General features: G+C 44.5%; 1 protein-coding gene across 2 annotated transcripts; it reads right to left on the reverse strand.

The window, feature by feature from the left end:
• Window positions 1-48: 48 nt before the first annotated feature.
• KLHL20 (kelch like family member 20) lies at window positions 49-23870 on the reverse strand. 2 transcript variants are annotated; one of them, XM_041478934.1, is made up of 11 exons: window positions 23806-23870; window positions 16664-17237; window positions 12446-12604; window positions 11297-11391; window positions 9981-10096; window positions 9013-9196; window positions 7804-7947; window positions 7468-7601; window positions 6708-6916; window positions 4054-4160; window positions 49-2491 (listed from the first exon to the last, which is right to left on the reverse strand). In XM_041478934.1, exons 1-11 carry the CDS (start codon window positions 23826-23828, stop codon window positions 2407-2409), a joined length of 1830 nt encoding a protein of 609 aa, XP_041334868.1. In that variant the 5' UTR covers window positions 23829-23870; the 3' UTR covers window positions 49-2406. The 2 variants fall into 2 exon arrangements, with proteins under 2 accessions (XP_041334868.1, XP_041334867.1); XM_041478933.1 differs by lacking the exon at window positions 23806-23870 and having other exon boundaries at window positions 49-2324; window positions 2411-2491; window positions 16664-17269.

Here is a 23870-nt window from a genome sequence, read left to right on the forward strand (position 1 = left end):
AGACAAACATCTCCCACTGCTGTCACCCCAAGGAACAAACCAAGAACAGCATAGAAGAAATTTATTAAGATAGCACTATTTATACAAGTTACTCATGCTAGAAAAAAGCATAAATGATACATGTAAACATTTGTTTACAGAATACTTGTTTTCCTTGTAAAGGTGCAAATGATCTTCATATGTAAACACAAGAATACCGACCTTTAGGGGTAAAGGGGCTTTTAAAAAAGTTGTAATGTCCCATTTATGACTGTAGTGTATTTTTTACTATATTCAAGCACATTAAAATCTGAGTTACATGAATCAAACTATGACGTTAAAGAACTTAAGATGTCATCACTGCCTTTTTCATCTCAAGAATTTACAGTCCTCTTTTTCAAAATGAAATTTACTAATGTCCACAGTTAGATCAGGTGCAAAAGGTCATTCTTCCATACACCATAGAAATTACAGTAAAAACAGAACTGCAGAGTCTTGAGTTCTTCCCTGCTCTCCCCCCACTCCTGGGTGACTCCACAGTTATTCACAGTGCCAGAAAACAGCCCTTCCCCTCCAAACTCTTAAATGAGCCTCACACCTTTCCCTGCTCTAACCACACACAGGCAAAGTGCACAAAAACCACTCAAAGAGAGGGCACCATCCATCATGGTCAGGAATTCTACAGGCAGCTGAGGTGAGGCTGGTCTGAGGTTTTTTTTCAGAAGGAAGGAGCTGGCTGTGGGTCTGCCCCTTCCAGCAAGAACACAAGAAGTGGGTGTCAGAATTAACAGATGATACCTGCACCCTGCTTCAGACAACAACTGATACCGAGCAGGCAACAGGAGGAAAAAGGCTTTTAAAAGTGGGCTAGAACTAGGTGGATTTAAGTTCTGTCAATGGTTGCAGGATGAAGTACCAGTGTGGGTGTAGCCAAACTGTATTCCACACCCACCTGCATTATTTCTGATGAACTGATATTATTCCTGTAAGTGGTGGGTCCTTTGTAACAGCTGGGAGCTGGGTGCAGTGTTCCCTGTCTTCACAAAGTGACAGCTGCCCCAGCCTAAGGGGGGGTCACCTCTGCCAGTGGGCCGCCAGGGACTCCCCAAAATGTCCTATGACTCAGGATTCCACCATTTCATTGGGAAATCCCTTGCTCTGGGGGAGGGATTCAGCATTCCTGCCTGGCTTTGAGGGTCCATGATCTGGGCGTTTGGGGACCTGGACACCACCACCACCACTGGACATCCAAAGAAGGAGCAGGTCTTTCCTGCTACTTTGCACTTTCCTACAGGACCAGTGCTTTAGACAAGATCTCATCCATCACTGCAACAGGACTGCAAGCACTGTTTAATCAGGACTGGTTTTAAGCCAGTCTTTGTGTATTCATTGCATTTATTGTCATCTTGCTATTGAATTGTAACTCCAACTTGAAATCTCTCACAAGGTGTTTCTGTGGGGTTAATTCCTCCCCTGCTGGCTTACCTTCAAACCAGCACAGGTTCACACACAGGAGAGAGGAGAGAAAAGCTGAATTTTTGTACAGTAAAAAGGCATTGCTTGAAATCCTTTTCCTCTCACCCTTTTTGGGCACTTCACTGTCAAGCAATGAGAGTTCCAGCTCTAACAAGATACTTAGGGCGCTCATCTTCACAGCTCTCCTGTCCTCTGAGACCCCAAATCATACCACAAGGGTTGGAACCACAGTAGCTGGCAGGACACAGCCCTGCTCAAACCACCAGCTGGTCGAAACGCAAGTCACACATATACATATATATATATAAAATACATATATATATGCACACACAGATGTATATAAAAAGCTGGAATCATCGCTGTGAGCAATACAAAGGAAATACATGATACAAATCAAATGAAAAAATAAATATACTCTGTGCACAGAAAAGCTTCTGTGCAAAGGTGGCACCTTGCAGGTCAAGTACTTTTTTTTGAAGCTCTCTGTAAATAAGGCAAAAGCAATGTTTTCTGTATCACTTTTTTTCTCTTTCGCCCACCAAACAGCTGCCACATCCACTGCTCCCACAGCAGGAGGGAAAGCAGGAATCCCTCCTCCTGGCCAGACTCCCAGTACAGAGTGTATAGGCTCTACATCAGCATCCTTTTAGGCTACAATAACTGTTACAGTTTGGTTTATTCAAAAAATGTAGAACTATTTAGAAAAAATACGGACATAAGCAACACTTCTACTTTTGTCCAGTGGTTCCCTGGAGTCTGACAACGTGGTCTCCCGCGGGGCACACTCTCACAGAAGTCAATTTTTAGAATTCCATAGAAAGAGTTCACCGACAAAGAGTTACATTGGATCTAGACCGTGCATACTAGAGCTGCAAAGAGGTCCAGTGTCAACAAGTCTCTTCAGTTTTTTTCTAGGAATGAGAAGGCAGGGGACTCCCTCCCTCTGGAAGCTTACCATATATGAGATTCACAGTGTGTCATTTTGATAACGCCCACGCCTCCGCCCAGCCGCCGGTAGTTCATCCCGCCGTACAACCTGCAGAGACAACATTCCAGGCTCACACAATGGCTCCCATCCTCCTCCATGGGGGCACCAACCCTTGGGAGCTGTCATGGGAAACACTGAACCAGCCTGTGTTACCATCTTTAATGTCTGCTTAAAGTGAAGGAGAGGTTGAGGAGCACCCATCTTGCACACTTCATAAGTAAACAGCTGTATTTGCTCGTGCCTTCCTCTCTCAGAACAGAAACTGCTGCTTGATTTGACACCAAATTTCTGTCAAATAAATACTTCCCGCTCCCTCTTTGGTAATGTGCAAGACAGAAAAAAGCTTTGTAAGCTGTAGCTGACCTTAAGCTAGGTTTTGGATAACACAGGACTAGGCTTAGTCCTCACAATTCAACTAATTTATTTTGTATGTCTAAACCCCTACATTCAGCTGATCCAACCAAGATATAACACATCCCAAGCACCATCTGCTGACTGCAATGGTGTCTGCATTTCATAGGGATATCAGATCCCTACAGATTGCAGCTGCATGTTCCCCTCTGTGCCACTGGAGTCTGCTGGCAGGAACAGGAGAAGCAAGTTCTCCAAACACCTTTGCTAAAGCCAAATTGCAGCAGAATCGTTTCTCAGTCAAGCTGCACAAATAAAAAATATCTTCAAGATACAAAAGAAAGGGAAGACCACAGAAGCTGGTCACCTATGTTGAGTTCAGTGGAGGAAAAAAACCACAAGCTAATAATACCTTGAATAATCTCCCAAACTGTGTGAATGCCTGCCTGGACTGTCACAGGGAGTAGCTGAAACCATTCCACTAAGCAATCTGATCGATGTACCACTCTCTCCTCGACTGGTTTCCTCAGCAGTTCAAAAGGTCCTATGGATCCATGGCTCACCAAACCAGGGGAAATTCCTCCACTGCTGCTCATGACAGCCATTCTTATCAGTGAAGGGTTAAACTACTACTATCACTAGTAAGAATAAGGAAATTAATTTCTCCCCATTCCCCACCCTTGCCAGATCACCACAGCAGCAAAAATAACCACAGGTGCTTGATCCTTTATGCTAATTACATCTAGGAATAAATACTGTTTTCAAGTATAGTTTTGTCTAGAAAGGCTATTTTTCCTCTTTCTTTTCTGCTCAGCATATATTTTGATCAGCAATTTTGTATTATTTGTCTCAGCTTGGAGATTCTTCCAGTGGCTGAATCCTGCTGATTTAAAGGGGGATAACACCATGTGCTTGAAGTGTTTCAGCTCCTCCAAAAGGATTCAGAAATCACTCCCTCAGCTTGAAAGCAAGAAGTGAACAGGCCAAATTCTGCATGGTGGCTGAGAGTTCCTTCTACTAAGGACAAGCTCAGTTTTACTGGGAAGCAGGAGAGACTCAGCCCAAAATGAACAGAAGGGCCATACTGGGATATTTTTCAAAATGTGTTTTTTTTCTTGCAAGGCAAGAAGCCAGAATGGGAATGTTGTGATGGTTCTACCCCACACAAGCTCTCTGTTATGGTGTGTACCACATTCCTACTTTTCCTGGGACAGCTCCAGCTGATTTCACTGTTTGATTGTCACCCAAATTCAAGTTACCTCCACGTGTTAGCATCTGGATCAAACACCTCAATGGTCTTCAGGTACGTTGTGCCATCAAAGCCCCCCACTGCCATCAGCTGTCCATTCACCACGGCCAGGCCAACCTGCAAAACAGCCATCAGACAGCAGTTACTTAGCTGGGATGTCCTGAAAAGAAGGGTCAAAATGAAAATATTAATGAAACTATTTAATAACCGTGTTTGATGAAAGGCAGTCTGCAGGAGAGGGTTGGGGTTTTTTTCTTTAGGGCACGGCACAAGTAAAATACCCTAAAAAATGAGACATGGAAAGTTAAATGTGTATCTCAGAATAGAGAATCTCTCAAAGAAAAAGCAGAGGGTTGCCAGCTACAAGAAGTAGTCTTGAGTGATGATAAATACATGAGACTCTAAACCTTTTCCATACAAAACTTATGTTCTGGACTGAAATTCTTCCCCAAGAAAGAATATCTACCAGCCCACAACACTTGGTTAAAGTAGCAGAACCACAGGCAAGCCCCTGGTCTCAAACCTCTCAGGTTAGGGCTTTGACAATCTGTAAGCACCTTGGCCTCCAGGCTTTCTATTTAGTCTTTCTGCAGAAGCACAAAATCACTGAAACATCAAAAACATGATCACTTCCAGTGGAAAATGTGAAGTATAACAGAAAAAAGGGAAGGTACACATTGTAAAATGGTCCCTGTTCTGGCTTTGAGGAAGTCAGCTGAGCTGCAGATACAGCTGCATGTGTTTAGCAGTTTCTGTAGAACGCAAATACAGAAGCAGCTGATAAAAAGTCACTGTCTAATGAGAAACTAAAGTGGACAGTGTTGGACAGCTCACTCTGCGCTTGGAGAACAGAAATAAATATGTGTTCTCTGCCTCCAAAACCAGTGGTTGCTCAAACTGTGATTCATACTTGCCCCACCAGACACTGGAACACTAACACACAGATAGAACTCATCCTCTCTTTACCACATAATCCAGTATCTAATGAGAACTCCCATGCCATTTACATCTCCCCAGCCATGATGACTGCTGAAAACACTGCAGCAAGCTGTTGTTCACAAGAAAGCACCATGATGAGCAGTGGATGGGAACTTGCTGTCACTCACAGGGTTCAGGAGGAGAGGCAGCAGCCTAAGTGAAAGCCCAGGAGCCCTGTTCCCACACACGCCTCAAGGCAACGAGAGCCTGCTGGGAATATGTATCTGAACACATGCTGACCCAGTTTCCCAGCTTTTTCCTCTGAGCAAGTGGGTGTTTTCACCTCCTAATTCATCCAGAGAGATCCAGGTGCTAATTTGATAGCGTTCTTTAATGGTATCTCATACCAAGTACAGCTATGTCACCTAAAAGTTCCTCTGCTTCAGGCTCAGCTGACCGCATACAAGGGCCCAAAAAGATTTTAAAACACCCTCAAAATGACTGATTTCCCCATCCTAAACAGCGTCTGTGGCATGACTTGGCTATCTCTTCACCCTCTCGTCTTGCTAGAGAGTTTTTTGCAAACTTTTTCCCTCACAGAGAAGAGGTGAAGATGCAGAGGAAGCAGGAAAGCCTCATGAGAAGACTGACACTTCACCATGTGCTCTCCCCACAACAAGAGTGACAATGACACCCTCCTCTGTGCCCTCTGTCCCCACATGGTTGCACGTGGCACAGAGGAGTCCACCAAGCCCTGTTGGTGCCTTGAGAGGCTCCCTGGAACAGAAGCCGAGCAGTGTTAAAGGAATAAAAGTAGGGATTTATTAAAGGCCTTCACAGGATACACCTTGGGCAGTTCAAGATGGCTACGCCCAAGATGGATGACCAGTCACAAGTTTTCACACTTCTGTAATTTTTGGTCCATTTACATATTAGGGTTAATTGTCCAATTACAGCTTCAGGTTATGAAGTCCCATCCTCCCAGACTGCTCTCCTAAATTTGCTGTTGTTTACACTTTCTGGGCCTGAGACTGTAATGGCTGTCCTTGGTTCTGGGGCTAGAAAAGGATTGTTCAGTGTGACTAAACAGTGAGGAGAACTTGCCAACACTTTATATGAAGTTCAGAGTTATAAACTAATGCAGTGGAGAACCTGGAAAATGTGGGAATCAGAAAAACAGAAACTTCTACAGACACTGAAGGATCTGATCTGCAGCCTTGAAAGAATCTTGGATTGATGTAAAAATACAACACATAGACATTAAGCAGAAAAATCATAAACTTATGTTTCTATAGTTGTAAGAATATGCTTTAAATAAGTGAGAAATTAATAAGATGGGGAAGGGTTTGTAATGTAAGGGTGTGGCTGTATAGAGTAAGCTAAGAGTTTAGAAGTTATGAGAGAGTGCAAGTGAGACAGAAGCTCTTGGATAAAAGTATCCACAGTGCAGCAGAAGTAAATAAAGGTGATAGGTTAGAAAAGCAAAATAAATTCTGTGGCAACTGTCTATTGGGTTAGAAAGTTCCATACTGCCTTGTAACAAAGAACTTGTGACTACTCTTGAGCTATGGCCGAATGCTTCCTCCTCTAAAAACCTCATGGCCTCTGAGACTGATGTTTATCTGAGCAATAAATCATTCTTAGCTTGAGAAGAGCCCCATCCCTTCATTTCTAATGGCAACAGTGACAGGAAAAGATGAAATGTAAAACTTGAGGCACAAGTTTCACATTTCACATCAGACTCACCCCGCTGCGCCGGGACGTCATGGCCACCACGGGAGACCACTGGTTGGTGCGTGGGTTGTACCTCTCGGCACTGCTGAGCTCTGTGGTGTCATCCCTGCCTCCCACAGCATAGATCATGTCCTGGTACACAGCACAGCCCAGGTGCTTCCTCCTGGTGCCCATGGGGGCTATGGTGTGCCAGCGGTTCTCCTGGGGGTTGTAGCGTTCCACTGCGGAGGGAGAGGAGGTGTTTGGTCAGCAGGGTTGGCAGGCAGTGGGTAAAGCACTTTTGGACCTGATTTCCAAACACCAAAAATGCCATGAACCCATTTGTTCTGTCTTCCAAAGCCATGAACCCCTTAGTTCTCTCTTTTCTTCCCAAGAACTCTTGCTAGTCTCTCTCCTGTTTCCACACTCAAGAGGGAGCTGGCAATGCTACAAACTGACCTGCAGCAGTTTTACTTTTGGCACCTTCCTTCCTGCAGCAAAAATGGCTGCTGCAGGAATTTAGGAAAAAAAAAAGTGCTTGCAACTCCTATGCAAACGATCAAAGCCTTGTATTAAGGACATACTGCCAAAGGAAGCACTGAGAAAGTAAAAATATGACACACAACGAGATAATAGGGGCTCACAATTCTGGAGAGTGAGTTATTGTATGGCAAAATAATATCTAAAGAAGAAAAAACTCCACAAACTGATCAATGAGATATTCAACAGCTATCTGGGGACACGACAGGCTCCCAGGATCAGGACTGGGATTAAGGGACAGCAAAAGGCATACCAGTATTGAGAGGAGATGTTCCATCAGAGCCTCCCACAGCATAGAGGAAGCCTCCCAGCACAGCCACTGCCACTCCCAGGCGCCTGGTGCTCATGGAAGCCACTCGAGTCCATTTGTTTTCTTTGGGATCATACCTGGCAAAAGAATAAACACCAGAGCTGAGTGAAGTGCTGACATCTTCACAAAGGGGCAAGAAGACTGACTTTATTCTCTCCAAACAAAAATCCCTGTAAGATTTGTACAGTTCCTATCTCCTCTCCAGCTGCACCCTCTAAGAGACCCTCTTTCTTGCTGTGCCCCACCTTTTTGGGGTTTTTTTTTGTAATTAAAAAGTACCTCTCCACAATGTTGAGACAAGAGACACCATCCTGGCCACCCACAGCATAGAGGTAACCTCCAAGGACTGCTACTCCAACACTGGTCCTGCAGGTGCTGGTGGGAGCCACATCACTGCTCCACTGATTGGTCTTTGGATCATACCTGGAAAAAAAAACCACAACAAACAGCACAAATTACCTGTCCAGGTCTGCTTCAGACTCTCCCATGCTTGGGAGCTCTACTAAGGCTGTGAAACTTGCCTATCCTGAGCTTCAGCTGCAGCACAGCTCTTTGTAAGCTGGATAAAAGCCCTGAAGTGATACAATGCATCCTCTACATGTTATTCCAGGGATGTTCAAACTGCAGGTTGGGATGAATCAAGCTGGAGATCAAAGGTTCAGGCTCCTGAGAGAGACTGGCTGGCGTGTGGTAACTTGCAGCAGAGTTAACTCTGCTCTGTTCCCTGCAGTTCACACAGGAACTCAGCCAGCACTGGGACTTCCAGATAAAATATGGAGGAACAAGAGGGACTTGGGAATCCACACACAAAGAAATACAGTGCATAGCAAAGAAGTGCAGGATATGGGAGATACAAATGCTAGGGTCATGATTTGGGAAGCTGGGAGCATTCATGGAGATAGGTGGGAAGAAGGAGAGGAGGTAATTGTATAGCTCATTGGGTTTGTTACAGGGCCAAGATTTAGACTAGTAGGAGAGCTTGAGTCATGTGGCTTTCAGGCATGGGAATTGTCCTATGCAGCTCCCAGAAACAGAAAGCTTGGTAAAACTTGTTTGACTTTAATTTTTCACAGGCCTAAAACTGACCTATTTTCCTTCTTCTGTCTATGTGCCAAGGTTTCTTAATTTTCAAGTTGCCACTTCACAAAAAAAAAAAAAGTCTAGGATCTTTCCCTCAGCATCTAAGAAATGCTCACTGTAACCTCACCTTCCTCAACAATGCTAGAAACAAACCCACAACTGCAAGGAAGGTTAACCAGGATCACCACCCCTTCCAACAATACACCCAGACTCATCTCCTAAAGAGTCCCTCCTTATGCCAGAGGTTTTGGCTTGTCCCATTAAGCTGGGGACAACATGTCACAAAGCGTTTTCAAGGGGTATGCAAGGCAGGAGGAAATGGCAAAATGAACTCAATTCCTAAGAGGCTGCACCCAGGTTTAAACATCCACAGCTGAAATTCTGCACAGGGGCCTTATGGAGACCTACCTTTCCACACTGTTGAGATAAGAGGAGCCATCATGGCCTCCTACAGCATAGAGGAGGTCGTCCAGGACGCTGACCCCGACACCACAGCGCCTCTTGCTCATGGAAGCCACCATCCTCCACTCGTTGGTCTGGGGGTCGTAGCGCTCCACGCTGGAAATGGCGTCCCCGCTGCACCAGCCCCCCACTGCAGCCAAACACCAAACCCAGGGTCACAAAAACACTCACTGAGCTCACACACTGCCTGTGCTCCTGGCACAAATCCCCCCTTCGGACTCGTCTCTAAGTCGCTCCTTCCGAGGTTTGTAATTACAAAATAGAAGGAGATTTTCAAGAGCCTGAACTGAAGTCTGGAAATGCTGTGGCATGCACAGCACCAAAGAAATCACGTGAGTAAGAAAGGTAAGTTAACTCAAACTTTCAAATATTAATGCACAGGTCACATCAGAAATAGGTTGTGAAGACTTTATGGGAACACCACCACCAGAAAATCCTGCCTGGAGTCTCTTTGCCTAAACCAGTGGGAAAAATACATAGAATATCCTGAGTTGGAAGGATCAAAGTCCAACTCTCCTGGCTCTGCACAGGATAGCCCCAAGAATCCCACCACGTGCCTGGGAGTGCTGTCCAAATGCTTCTTGAGCTCTGTCACACCTAGTGCTGTGACCACTGCCTTGGGAAGTCAGCTCTAGTGCCAGACTCTACTGTGGGTGAAGAACCTCTATCTAATATCCAGCTTCAGCCTCCCCTGACACAGCTCCAGGCCATTCCCTCGGGTTCTACTGCTGGTCCCCAGAGAGCCCAGATCAGTGCCAGCCTCTCCTCTCCCCTCACAAGGAAGCTGTAAGCCATGATGAGCTCTCCTCTCAAGGCAGGACGGACCAAGTGACTTCAGCCACTCCTCATATGGCCCCTCTAGAGCCTCCACCACCTCCTGCTGACACCACAGCCACACCTGCAAGGACACACACCTGCAAAGAGCACCTCTCCACAGCGGATGGGTTTGCGCGGCCTCGTTCGCGGTCCCTGCATCAGCGGCCGCTCTTGGGGCAGCAGCAGGTAGTTCTTGGCTTCATCCACCAGATCCCTGTGCAAGACAGGAAAATATTAACCCCCAGAGCTCTTGGGAGAAGGGGCCAATCAGAACTGATGGGAAGAGCAGCCAGCACTAGTCATGCACCTCAGGTATTGACAAGTCACACGAGAAGAGCGTGAGCAGCTCCGGTTAAACGCACGCTGTCACCTAAATACTCATCGGCTGTTTACAAGCCACTGACACAGTGACAGCAGCAAACCAGCACCAGTGCTTGGCCAGAGCTCCTAATAGACACAGCTTGCTATAAAAAGACTGATAAAAAAATATATATGACAGAAGATTTGTCAGGCTTACTGTGCAGAAAAGAAAAACCCAGCCTGCCTCAAGCTAAAACTGAACAGTCAGTGGTTTTGCCTTGGAAGAGAACAGGAGATGGAAAGCACACAAATACATAACACACACATGACCAATAGATGGAGATAGTACCCTTCTGATGAATATTTTCTCCATCAGCTCTGGCCAGCTCACACTGTCCATCCATTCATTCATGACTTGCCACCTGGACTAATCCTAATATTCCAAACCCTTAAATAAAACAAAAAAGAACAAAAAAGTCCTCCTTCCCTCTACAAATGCGGAATTCCCCCAGTATGAATGCTTATTCAGGAAAAGAAAAATTTAGCCTATGCCCTGAACTTCTTTACAATATGGACAACTTAGATCATGTGCTTTGTGGACAATACAGAACTCTGCAGAACCAGAAAGGTGACACTCACACCATAAAAGAAGGAAATGAAAACTTTCCTGTATTATCCTTGTGGGAAAGAGCAGACTCTAATCCCAGAGTCAATTCAGCTATCAAAGTGCAGATATTCAACACAGAAAAACTACTTTAGATCCCAGTGAGATCATCATGAAAGCCATGCAAGAGCTAAGCTGCAATAACAGGCCATGACTAGAGGGGGTGGAAAAAAAAAAGGCAAAATGAAAATCAATACACTGAAAGGTCTTTTATCAAGAGTCAAACTGCACACTCAAATTTTGCCATTTCACTGAAAACTTGAAAGAACAAAACCACTTCTAGGGTGCACCAGTGACTATTATGCAAATAGTAAACATTTTTTCTTGCTTCTCCTATCCTGCCAGTTGCCAAAGACAAAATTGTGAGGCGTCACCCATTTACCAGTGACAAATGAGCACAGTTTCAGGGGACAACATAATCCAATTCTGTAAATGGCTGAGGAGATTTACCTGCATTCCTCATCACTCTTAATGAGTGGATCAGAGCCCACTGTACCCACAAGAAACTTGGGACTCAGCAGGGGCAGGCGGACGTGCTGCAGGACCTGAAACACAAACCAGAACACCTATGGTGCAACCACAGATACCCACAGAGACGCAAGAAACCAAATGGAAAATATGAGAATTTTAGTTGAATGCAGCTTGTCTCACAGCACATTTGCCTTTTCAATATCCCAGTTTAGATACCCAGCAGAAAATCAGTCTTTGGAAAGGGATAATGCACTGGATCTATCAACAGCTGAAAGGTCACAGCTGGAAACCTTTAGAAAATTACAGATGTCAAGACATCTGCCTGAACACTGGTTAAGTTAGTGGTTTTATCAACCATTTAGCTCTCTTAAACCTGAGTGGTATTGCAGAGTAAATGAACAATAAGAAACAACACATCTTTCAGAAGGGTTTAGAATTTGAAGGCCCAAGCACATATAGACAGAGGCAAACACTTATAAAAGCATTAAAAGCTGCCTTGAGAAGAGCAGCTTTTTCCAGTTTGGTTTGTTTACTTAAAACCATTTTCAAAAGCTTTCCAGTAAATAAAGTTGCATTTAACATCTCTTTCCAAAGCAGAAACAGTGAGGCAGGCAGATGCTCACCTCTTTTGATCATCCAGCCCCAGACTTCAGAGGCTTTGGGCTGACAGCTTTGTCAGAATGGGTTCTGCTCTGTGAAATGCCTTGGCTTAGATGAAACATCACATTCCAACAAAACCATTCTGACAAGCTCCACTGTAAAATCGTGAGGGCTGAGGCACAAATCAAGCAGCAGAGCTTAAAGAAGCACTGCAAAGCAAGACAAGCCTTTTCCTCCCCACTGTGGTGTTGATACGACTCTCCCAGCAGTGCAGACAGGTTTGTCTGGACAGACTGCTGGAGTGAGCTTGTTTGGCAAGTCCTAGCTAGGAACAATCCAACAAATCCCCTAATGAAGGCTCTGGCCAGCCTAGATGAAGGGACAGCGCAAGCCACCTAACAGAGGTGGGAGTCAGGGAAAATTTTGGTGGCTTTGCATCATTCAGAAGCGCTCCGGCACCACCCTACCATCCCTCATTCTTCTCCCCCTGCATAAAGCAGCCTGGAATGTCTCTGTGCCCAAGATTACCTGTGGCAGCTGGGGTCTTCTCTCCTGGATGCTGTACTTCACCCAGGCCATCACGGCGTTGAACACCTGCTCCTCGCTGCGCACGTTTAACTCGTCACTGGATATGATGTCTATGAGCTGGTTGGCAGGCAGCAGCATGAACTCCTCACTCTCCATCACCTGGGAAAGGCAGAGGAAAAAGGAAGGGAGTAAGGACAAAGCATCAGAGCCATTCACCACTCCAGCACTTCATGGACTGACCCAGGAAAAAGCCAAATCCCCAGCAGTTCCAAGACCAACACACGTGAAGGGTTTGCTGCACTGGGCACAACGCAGCCCCCAGCAACACAACAGGACACTTCTAGATGGGCATGCCTTTTACACCCTTTAATACTTTTAAAGGGTTAAACCACACTGATCAGGTTTCAAAATTCAGGAAAAACAAAGCCTTTCTTTAAAATCAGCCTCCTTGTTTGCCCTGTCTAATACATAAGGCAGAAATAAAATCACAATAAATACGTGACTAAAAAGCAGCACTGGAGCCCAGAGATTCACAAGGAAAGCAAAACAGAGCACAAAAATAAGAGTCTCAAACAAGTTACCAGAGGCATCGCAGAGAACACAGAAAGCCTGATTTGTGGCAGAACAGAAAATATTTCAGGAGACTCATCTGATCCTGCCTCTTTCATTTGCTCTAAATATACACATGGAGTATGCAGTAGTCGAGATGCACTAAAGAGGGAATCAGAGCCTCCAGAGCCCCCAAGGACTGATCTCTTGTGAAAGTCAAGTCACTGACAAACACATTAATTCCTTCAGCATCCAAGATAGCAACCAAGTTTCTCAGGAGGCCTTGGATGCTGCTGGGGGACTGCTCACACAGCATGAGTCAGTCAGACTGCCCTGGGAGCTCACACACCACCACAGCTCCTGCACAGACACCAGACAGATGGGGAAAGGTACAAGAATCAAAATTAAAACTGCAGAAATGGCCTGACTGATAACTGCCAGCTCGTTTTCCCTGCAAGCATTCCTAGTCTGCAGCCTGCAATTTCCAAAAGGTTCAGGGACAGAACATTACTGAATGCTGGCTTGCCCATATCATCTGTGACCACATTAGAATTCCGTGATTTATTTCAAGATTTGCTGCATAAATTAAAGAAAAACATTTTTTTACATGATCATCTCAACAGCAGTTGGCTGTGCAGTCCTTTTAATTACCTGAAGAAGTTATTTAAGGGCCCTGCACAAATATGCAGTTACTGACAACAGAAAATAATGTTAAAAAAGAACAAAAAAAGAGGACAATGAGATCAGTTACCAGACTTGGTTCTTGGGCACCCTGAGCTTTTGGGGACAGGAAAGGCCACAGCAAGGTTGGCCCACACACTCCTTCAGCCTTTAAGTAGGAACTGGGTTGGTCATTAAAGATCTTTATCAGCTTTTTTCCATAGTCTCCCTTCCTCCTACAAAGCTTATGTGCAAACTTTAGTCTGATGGTTTTAAATGCAGCTTCAGAGTCTGAAAACAGCAGCTGTGGAAATTCCTGAGTTAAAGATGCTCATCCAGTCTCTCCCTTTGAGCCTCAGGACACCCAGTTGCACTGATGGCCTCACAAAATTCAAAGCACTCAAAGCACTTCTTTAAACCAAATTATTACTGCTGTGCAGCTTGTTAGTTTACATAGTAAAACAAATCATTATTTAAAACGTTTTGGCTTTTTTTGGTTTAATTATCAGGACACTCATAATTGCCTGACTAATATTAATGACCTATTTGACTGACTTACTTAGTGGACAAGAATTGGCTGGATTTCATTTCCTCTGCAGCATTCCTGAACATCAGTGCTTTTATAACAGAGAGAATTCATGTCAGACTATACAATATAGAGTCCAATTTTTGTCTGTTGATAAAAGTGCAAGTTGTCCACCTATGAATATAATTTTTCCCTACACACAAATGTCAAAAGACAAAAAAAAAAAAAATACAAAGGCTGTTCTTGTACAGTGAAGTTGTTAACAGAACCACTTCACATTATATGCACAAAATCCAAAATCCACTAGGGGTTATAGGCAAAAAATTAAATTGGGAGGAATGGAAAAAAATTGAAAAAACATTTTACCAAGAAGTTAATGATGTAATGCAGCAATACACATAAAAATTTAATATAAGCAGAGGTTAGCACAGCAGAGGACATGAAGCAATTCAAACTGCATTCAAAGTAACTGCATGGGTTGGCCTGGTGCCTGCTGCTTAATATTTCACATTGCCACCCAGGAAATTCCCAGCTCACGTTCCTTTCTGCCAGCTTGGAGGAACCACACAGCCTCCACACAGGAAGGCAATTTTTAATCAGTTTTTTATTTATTTTTTATTATTTTTCAACCTCCACAGTGGAGGATGGTTAAACAGACAAGTGCCTGGCTTCCCCCAAGGATCACCAAGCCACTCCCCAGATGGAAAATACTGAAAAAAGGAATGCAACCCCAAGGAGCAGCACCACTGACACTGTCTGCAGAGAAACAGTGGAAGCAAAAGAAGTGATTATTAAGGATGAAGAGCTGCAGAACTCCTGGGGCACTGAAATGGACACCAAAACCTGCCCAGAACAAAGAAATAGTGCTCCAATCTAAGCCTCAGCTTTCCAGAGGCTGTGTTTAAGTCAAGTCAATTATAGTTTGCATCATCTTTGAGGAAGAGTGTTCTCCTTTTCCTCCTTGTGCTTTAACAGGGATAAGGAAGACAAAGTTGTCTTCAAGGGACTGCAAAAGAAAAGAAGCCCATAGCAAGCAGCTCTTAACAGCCAGCTGCATGTATTAATGCTAAAACGTTTTAAAACAAAACTGTCAAGCTGTTAAAATGTTATTTAGAGGCTTGTAAGCATGCCCTACTCATGTAATAACAAGATCTAATAACCAGTAAAACAACCAAGCACTGAAAATAAACAACCATCTGGATAGCATCTTACTCCTCCCCCTCAAAAAAAAAAAAAAAAAACCAAAACAACAAATCCAGAAGAAAAGAAGTGCAGAGCAAGCACAGAGGATATGAAGTGGCCAGCTAAAATGTAGGGCTTTGGGAAACCACCAAGTTCTACAAAAATCAACCTCATCTTATCAGCAAATTCTATTTGGTTAGAAAAGAAGTATTTAACTGCAGCTTCTGTAGTAAACTGATGCTGTGTCCACAGTTAGATACCAGGAATTGTCTTCACTGTGTCCAACAGTCATGTTCTGTTGGGTTGGTCCTGCTCAGATTTTTCAGTACTACCTGACTGAAATTAATACAATTCCAACCTGCTTCTTGCATGTTAGAAGAAAAAAAAAAAAAAAAGACAAGCTGCCATCACTCACAGCACTTCCATACTGCTGCTTCTCTGGGGAAACTAAATTAGCACCAGGAGTTCCTGGAGTTCCTCCCTTTGGAAAGGATCTCCCAGTGAAACTGGTGGGAAGAGGAGATTTTTCTGCAGCAGTTCAGTAAAGACCCACTCTTCTCTGACTATTGCTCACAGAATCCTTAATTATTATGTTGATCCTTCTCTGAACCAGCTGCTGGCATTTTTTTTTTCACCAAAAAATCATCTAGGCAGAATTAACAAAGGATGAGAAACTTGAGTTTATAAAGGTCAGCTACAATATTACACATCTGAATTACTTTCAGACAGCTTCTTCTGAATAATAGATGCTAAACTCTAGCTCTGCTGTAAGCAGGGATTTGAGGACTCCCCTGAGGCAGCCTCATGCTCCCCCAAACACCCACTTTTCCAATCCCAGAGCTCAAGATCAAATTTTGTGGGTTCTATTGATGTGTTGTCCTTACTTTTAAGGCCTCCCCACCCTCCAACCATGTAGAATCCAGAATATTTCTGAAAGAGGAGTGGCATATCAAACCATTGTGCAGGCAGGACAGATTCAATGCCAAATCCACCTGCACCCACAGCCTTGCCCCCCACATAGCACTAACCACACACCTTTCAGGGAAGAAATGCTGTGCATCATATACAAACCACTGGTACAACACAGTTCTGCCACCCCTCTCCTCCTTCTTCCCCACTTAGCATCTGGCACACCTGGCACCCATCACTATGGGTCCCATCACTGGCAGTTATCACTATCATGGCACAGAGCAGGTGTAAAGGCAGGATTTGGAAAAAAGGACAAAATGAGAGTTGCTGAAAGCTCTCACATGCCACGTTGATGCATGTTACATCACAATCCCAGCATGCCAGCCCCTTACCTCCTGGAAGTTGTGCTGTGTGAATTTGTCAGCGATCCTCAGCAGCTCACGGCACGAGTGAGTGTCAGCAAAAGCCCGGATGCCCAGGCAATTGGAAGGGTCCAACTGTCTCTTGAGGAACTCACAGCAAGCCTCCTGGATCTCAGCCAGCTGGAGAAGACAGGCAGCTGGCAGCAAGGTCTGGACATTCCCCTCTTCCACAGTGATCTGCGAGGTGTAGGCGAAGTCGATGAGCAGCTCCATGGCGCGCTCGTCGATGTCCCTGATCACCACCTCCGTCTGCCGCGACTCCGCCAGCTCCCCGGTGAACATGGCTCGGAAGTAGGGGCTGCAGGCCGACAGGATCACCCTGTGGGCGTAGATCTTCTTGGCCCCCACTACCAGCACCACATCGCAGAGCTCTCGGTGCTTCCTCAGCAGGTTGATGACCTCCAGGGTCTGCCGGGGGTGCTTGTCGGAGATGTAGGGCATGCGCGCGGGCTGCGGCACCCCCTCGGGCAGCTTGTTGGGGTCTCCAAGGGTGCAGCGGCTGGTCACGTCCATTCCGGTCTCTCCTGGGCGAGTGCTGGCACACCTGCAGCGCAGGAGATACAAATACAGCACCATGGTCAGGGATCCCAGGGGCAGCCACGCTCCGAAGCTCCGCGGCTCGCTCCGAGCTGCGCCCGTAAGTGCACGGCGGGACGTGAAAACAAGCACGTGACCACATGAAAGAGGAATCCATCTCCAAGCAAAGATGGCTTAGAAGTAAACAAATGCCAACTTGCAGCAGGCTTCTATTTATTGCTATTTTTATAGGCTTTCTATGACACACGGCTGTAATATCCAGCTACATATACATATTTATGAGCTGAACCTCACCATAGCCTCGTGTGGTAAAGGCACATTATCCCCATTTCACAGAGTGACTCAAAGCACAGATTAGCTGACTTGCCCACTGTCAAGTGCTGGAGTTTTCTTTGACAGAGGTGGAGATGGATTTCCACTGCAAAGAGTTCCAGCTCTGTGATTTAACCAGACTTCTCTGTCCTACCTACGTTTTTAATGGGGTCACTCATCACTGTAATGTCTGAACACACTAAACTGTCACACAGACTTCAGGAGCTCAAGATGGCCTGCAGACTACCATGAGCATCTCTCAGGTTCACAGAATACCCATTTTAATAATCACCTCTTCAATTATTTTTGAGCTATGGAGTCTCCTGACTCAACCCACCCTCCCTGACACGTGCAAAAGAAGGTTAATCTTCCACAAAAATGGCAGAAGGCAGGCAAAACCAAATCAAAGCAAACAGGAAAAAGATAAAACGATAAAAAAAAGTATCCACCACTATGAACTTACCAAAAAAGGAAGAACAGGAAGCCAGGATGGTAACTTTAGAGATGAAGAACCACTTAAGAATACATAAATTAAGTTACTGGCACAGAGAAGAAACATAGTATCTTCCCAGTTTCAGATGTAATTAGGAAAAATCAGGAAACTGCTGCCTCTTCCCACATCAAAGGAAAACCATCACTTAGAGCAATTAAAGGACATTGAGCAAAATATCAGAATACTGATGGTTTATGACCATTGAAGATGTACTGAAAGACCCAAAACATGCCGGCCACTACCAGTTTTTCCCTGGTCCACTGGCACTTGTGAGCTGTCACTACCTCACTGTTCATATTAAGAGTTAAAAAGAAATCAAGCTTGGCTTTGCCATGGCTCAATGTAATTTGCAGCAGGTTTGAAGGAAAGAATTAAAAAAAAGACCTCACATCTTTTCCTCTCATTATTATGTCAAATGCACTTTCTAAACACTGGGAAACAGTCTCTGCAGCAGTTCAAATTATTTACTTGCATCTTAGCCTGTTTCCCCATTCCCTCCACACCCTCTCCTTGATCATCATATTCAGATGTTTTAGACCATTACCTCCTCCTCCTGTCTTGGTTACACAGATCCACCTGGGACTCCCCTCTGGGTTTTGCTGCTTGCTCCTGCTCAGCCTCTGCACCTTAAATGCCTTGGATTTTTATCCCTGCTCCATCTTTTTTTACATCCATCACCATTCTGCTTCCCTGGCACCTCTGACAAATCCTTCTGCTCTTACACTGCCTCTCACTCTCCTCCACCCACTCCTGTCCCTCACAACCGAAGTTCACCTTTGGGGGGTTTGACAATCATTCTCAAAGCTCTGCCAAGTTCCTCACAAACAATGCATAAACTAAACTCCCCTTGCAGCAACACACACCAGCCACAATTAATGGTAACCCTGCAAAAACCTCGAGAAACCTCAGCTGAAGATCAATTTACTTAATTGGCTTATTTTCACAGTCCTTAACAGCCAAGGCCAGAAGGTAAGTAATTTAATCCCTCTACCAGAAGATGGAGAAAGGTAGTGACAAACATTCCCCTGTAGAGTTTGGCTCTTGCTATTTTACTGTGCATTAAGTGTTTTCAACTATGTCAAACCAACCCTTGGAAGGAAGAAAAGAACACACTAAGAGCTCTTTTAAGACACATGCTGCTATGATTCTGGATACTTTGTCTTGACCAGGCCATCAGTCAAAGAACTGAAGAGGCATTCTTCAAATAAAAGTCCATTTCATGTAACTACAGCTCAGAAGAGATGGTGCACATCCAGGACAGGGCATCCTTTTGGAAAGCACACAACCCCTCTGCCACACCTGTAGATTTTCCTCATCTCCCAGTAAAAACAGCCCTAAAGCAGATCTCAGAGTGGCACAGGTTCTAAGCACAGACAGATTAGATTAAGGCCATGCTGCCAGAAGAAACACACAATATTCCTGCCAATCCCACAGCCCAAGACTCCCTGCCAACACAGAGCAATGGGATGTACCATCTTGTGCCACAGGATTACCAGCCAGATTGAGGCAGTAGCCCTTGTCTTTCCCAGCCAGGACAGAACAGGGGTTTTCTGCCCAAATGAGGCCCTGCTGAACACACCTTTAACTCACTGAAAAGATGTCTGGTTAGCAAGAAATGAAGTCATTCCTGCACTGTTCCCACCAGTATTTATCTGAGAGCCTGCATTGTACCCAGCCTCCTTACTCCTGGGGAGAAAGTGCTGGTTAATGATTAAAGACTGAATGGATGGAAAAGAGAGTAACAACCAAACGTTCCTGATTCATCCATAACTTATCTCTGGGTGGTGCAGAAGCCAGTGATCAATTGGCTTAAGAATATCCAAGCTAGATCAACGCAGATGCTTGATGTGAAGCTCGGAGGGCTGCTGCTACACACAGGCACAGAAGTGTGAATTTAAAGGACATGTCTGCTGGCTTGTGTCTCCACAAAGATTGTAATTCCACTGCATTCTGTGTGCATTATGCATAAATATGCACAGAGAATGAAATGATGAGTCAGTAGCTTAGAGGTGTGAAAGACAGAAGGCAGCACTTGATTCTCACATAGCAGGGGAGCTGCCTCCCCCCCATAGAACTCAGAGCTGCTCCTGAATAGCCAGGGTGATTAAGGAGGGCTGAGGATCCAGAGGAAATGTGTGTGTGCCCGGATAAAACATTCACACCCAGCTATGCAGATATTCTGGGATTAGCTTCCATCAAAATGCCGGGCTGGGGAAATCAGCAAATACAATGGGATTAAGAAAGGGCTGACAAAGGATCAGTTTTTGTAGCACACTGCTGAGAAGTACAAATGGGAACACAGGCAGTCTGCAACACTAAGTCAGCTAAATAAACAGGCTGCTCTGCCTCCATTTTATTCCACTAATGCCCAAAATTTCATTCATTAACAGGGGCATGTATGAGACATCCATCCTTACAGCAGCTTCTCCCACAGCTCAAAAAAATACCTAATAACACACACCTAGGGAAAATTCTCTCCCATGCTGTCATAAGGGCACATTAACTTTCAAACCTGCATTTTTAAGACAATGTGTGTTTTAGCACAAGATTACAAACAGGCTTTAACACAGTTCAGCAGAAAACAACAGGCTGACCTAAGGCTTATGAAACACACATCTCAAGCCAAAAACATAAAATCCAAATCTAACTGAATCTACAGCTGAAACCCAAAAATCATACACAGCTGAAATGGATTTCAGTATCAAGAGATTTTAGTAGCAAATAGAAATAACAAACCAAAGGGGTAATGATTTCTGTCAATGCCTTGATTTGAAATTAAGAAATATTTCCTATACTCATTACAGAGCTGCAAGAACAAGGGCCACTGACTTGGCCCAGCCTTTGGAAACAGAAGTCAATACCACAACATGCCAACTACTTAAATGTAAAAGCTTTATTGTGGCATCAGTACTCAAGGCATTAAGTTAGCCAGAAGTCTGATTATTAGGAAAAATAGCACTGATTCATTTTCTTGCCTTGCTAGCAAGGTTTCAGTAAGCTGTCTAAACAAAGTTATGTAAACAAGCAGACAAATCTGACTGAAATACTATTTTATGTTACACAAAAGGAAAACAGCAAGGATCTGGTGTATTTGCCCCTGTTTATATTGCTTGGTTTCAATTTTACTGACCAAGCCCAGAAAATTCAGTTTCACCCTAACTGAGGAAAACACCCCAGTCAGGGTGAAACTGAGGATGCCCATACTCTGAAAGAGGAGGTCATTACTGGAGCCTTCCAAAACCTTTCTGAGCCTTTTGTAGTTTGTTTTGGGCAAGAGCTATGTCCAGGTAGTCCTAAGTGCACGACCAGGATCTGAAGCCTCCTTCCTCCTGCCAGGTCTGGCTGCTCTAGCCTGCTCTGATCCAGCACTGCTGTAAGCTGGGAAAAGGCTGCCAGGAAAAAGTTGGGTGAGGAAGAGCAAGGAGAGCTTCCCAGTTTGTTTGGGAGCTGCTCAAGCCCTCGTGCCTGAGCTATGTTAAAGAGATGTCTGCAGCTGACTGTGCACCCACCCATCCTGAGCTGATTTCCCTGCTTCCTTCCTCACCCCTACCTGCCTGAGGAGTCCAGGACTCCTGTCTGGCCCTGGCCATCAGATTTGCTCTGCCCTCCTTGTCTGGGTGCTGTGGGATCATGCCCTTCACTCAGAGGTCCCTGCTGCCTTGTTTTTCCCTTCAGCAAAACCATATTCTCTTGCTTCTCCCTGAGTGAGCAAAAACAGCCTGCCCCAGCCACCCCTTCATTCCTAATGCAGGGTAAATCCTGTTTGCAGCAGCAATTCTGTGTTCCCTGCTATAATCTTGACAGGAATAGCTGGAATTCCTTGTCTGTTCAAGCTGTTTCTCCTCCCCTCTGAATGCTGTACACATTTGATACCATCTCACTGTGTTCATTAACCCACTACTGGCCAAGCCCCACTCCCCTGTTCGTGCAGGACCTGCCACAACCCTCACATGGGGGTGTTAAATCAGCTTCAGAGCCCTGAGTTAAAGGATAAAAGAAAGTGCTCTGCCATCTGCATAGCTGGAGTTCGTAGGAAGATCTATGAGTTCTTAGGAAGATCAAGATGCCTAAAATCCAGTCAGGAACCTTTTATCATTTCCTGCTAAGACAGGCAATAGGAGGAGAACAAACAGAAATTTTAACAACCCACACTGAGGCCCTTAAAGCAGGCAAGTGTATTCCAGAACTGGAGTCCACAGCTCACAGCAGAAATGTGCTCATCAGGCCAGACTGCAGCAATAATAAAAACCTCCACTTCTTCAGCTCTGTGCTGCTGCCCACCATAAAAACTAAAACTGAGTGCCAGCCAGAACTTCCACAATAGCAAGTCCAAGGCCACAAACCCACAGACACACAAACTCCAGCACACGAATTCTCTGCCTCAGTGTGACACAGAAAACAGCAGACACAGAAACAACTTTAGAACCTCAATTTCCCCATCAGGAACACAAAAAGTAGGGAGAAAACAAGAACACAGGCCAAGCTAGTCACCAATTTTATGTAATTCTGCAAAAACATCTTATAAATGGAGCACAACATCAAAACCTAAAAAGCTGGTTGAGACTGAAACAACCTCCACTGAAGAGGGCTACAATGAAAGAAAGCTCATCTGCTATTTAATCCATCTTGGAGGAAAAGGAATTCACTGCAAAAGTCAGATACAACTCCTCGCTGACCAAACCACATTTCTTATCTTGGCAAAAATGCAGCACAATACCCAGGCTCGGCGATGCCTCTGTCATGTCCCAGGTTTACTCACTGCTGAACTGCAGCAGCAGCACAGCAAATTAAATTCATTAAAATTCATTTCATTAAAACAGCATTGTGCCATTCTTCAAGGGTTTAAGTGACTACCTACTTCTTGTCTCCCCACACAGAACCCAGGCTAATGGTTTCTGTGGCTAAGAATGCTCTGTATATTCATCTATGGTTAAAAGCCTTGCCTTCCCTTACATGAGTGTTTACAGATTTACCCACAATAAAGTTTTCCTTCTTTCAAGATCCCAAAGAGCACAAACAGACCAAGCAAGCTGCCTGAGTTCCCTCCAATTCATTTAGAGGTGAAGAACTTGAGGCAACTTTGCTTCCACACGGCCTGTATCACATACAGAAATGTATCTGCTGTTAAATTTTGCTGTGGGATTGCCATCAAGCAAGGAAAATCAACAAGAACTAGCAGGGAACCATGTTTGCAAACCTGTCATCGTGCTGAACTACTGTGACAACTTTTCTCTATATGAGAGAGAATGTTTTTGACACAACCACAGCAAGAACTCCCCTGAATTAAACTTCAGCTGCATCTCCAGCTCATTAGAACTGAGGCAGCTGGCATCCATAATTAGAAAAGGAAATCTCCTTTTCACCCAAGACCTCACCAAACTCTGTTTCTTAAGGGAAAAATAATGCCCCTTGGAAACCAAGTTTAAATTTATTCTTAGGCAGTTTATTTTCCATAGTTTTAATACCTAAGTAATTAAATACTGAATTTTAAACATGACAGTAAATGAGGAAAGTGGAAAAGGGGATGGAGAATTACAGTAACTTGTCTTCCATACTCTTCCTTAAAGGCATCTAGTCTTGTAAATATTGAAAACTAAATATATTCAAGAAAAGAATAAAGACGAATGGTTTATTTCCCAATTCCCCATAGCCAGGCTTTTTTAAAAAAATCCAAAACCACACAACCTTTTACAGTCCAGGCACATAGAAAACCAACTCACATGATTTATCCTGTTTGGGGAAGAGAAGAGCAATTGTTTTTGTGTCTTACCTGCGCATTGGCTTTCCGTCCATGCACCGTGAAGAGAAACCTTCACCTTACACTTCAAGACCTGA

The sequence above is a fragment of the Pyrgilauda ruficollis genome, unplaced genomic scaffold (genome assembly GCF_017590135.1).
Source record: "Pyrgilauda ruficollis isolate IOZ18807 unplaced genomic scaffold, ASM1759013v1 scaffold47, whole genome shotgun sequence".
Lineage (NCBI taxonomy): Eukaryota > Metazoa > Chordata > Aves > Passeriformes > Passeridae > Pyrgilauda > Pyrgilauda ruficollis.

Excerpts from the sequence above, each read along its gene's own strand:
- KLHL20 (XM_041478933.1), bottom strand. The coding sequence starts at position 17,269 with ATGGTGCTGTATTTGTATCTCCTGCGCTGCAGGTGTGCCAGCACTCGC. Across the intron at positions 12,605-16,663 it reads CACAGCACAACTTCCAGGAG|GTGATGGAGAGTGAGGAGTT; the intron begins GTAAGGGGCTGG and ends TGCCTTTCCCAG. Across the intron at positions 7,948-9,012 it reads TATCTCAACAGTGTGGAAAG|GTATGATCCAAAGACCAATC; the intron begins GTAGGTCTCCAT and ends TTTTTTTTCCAG.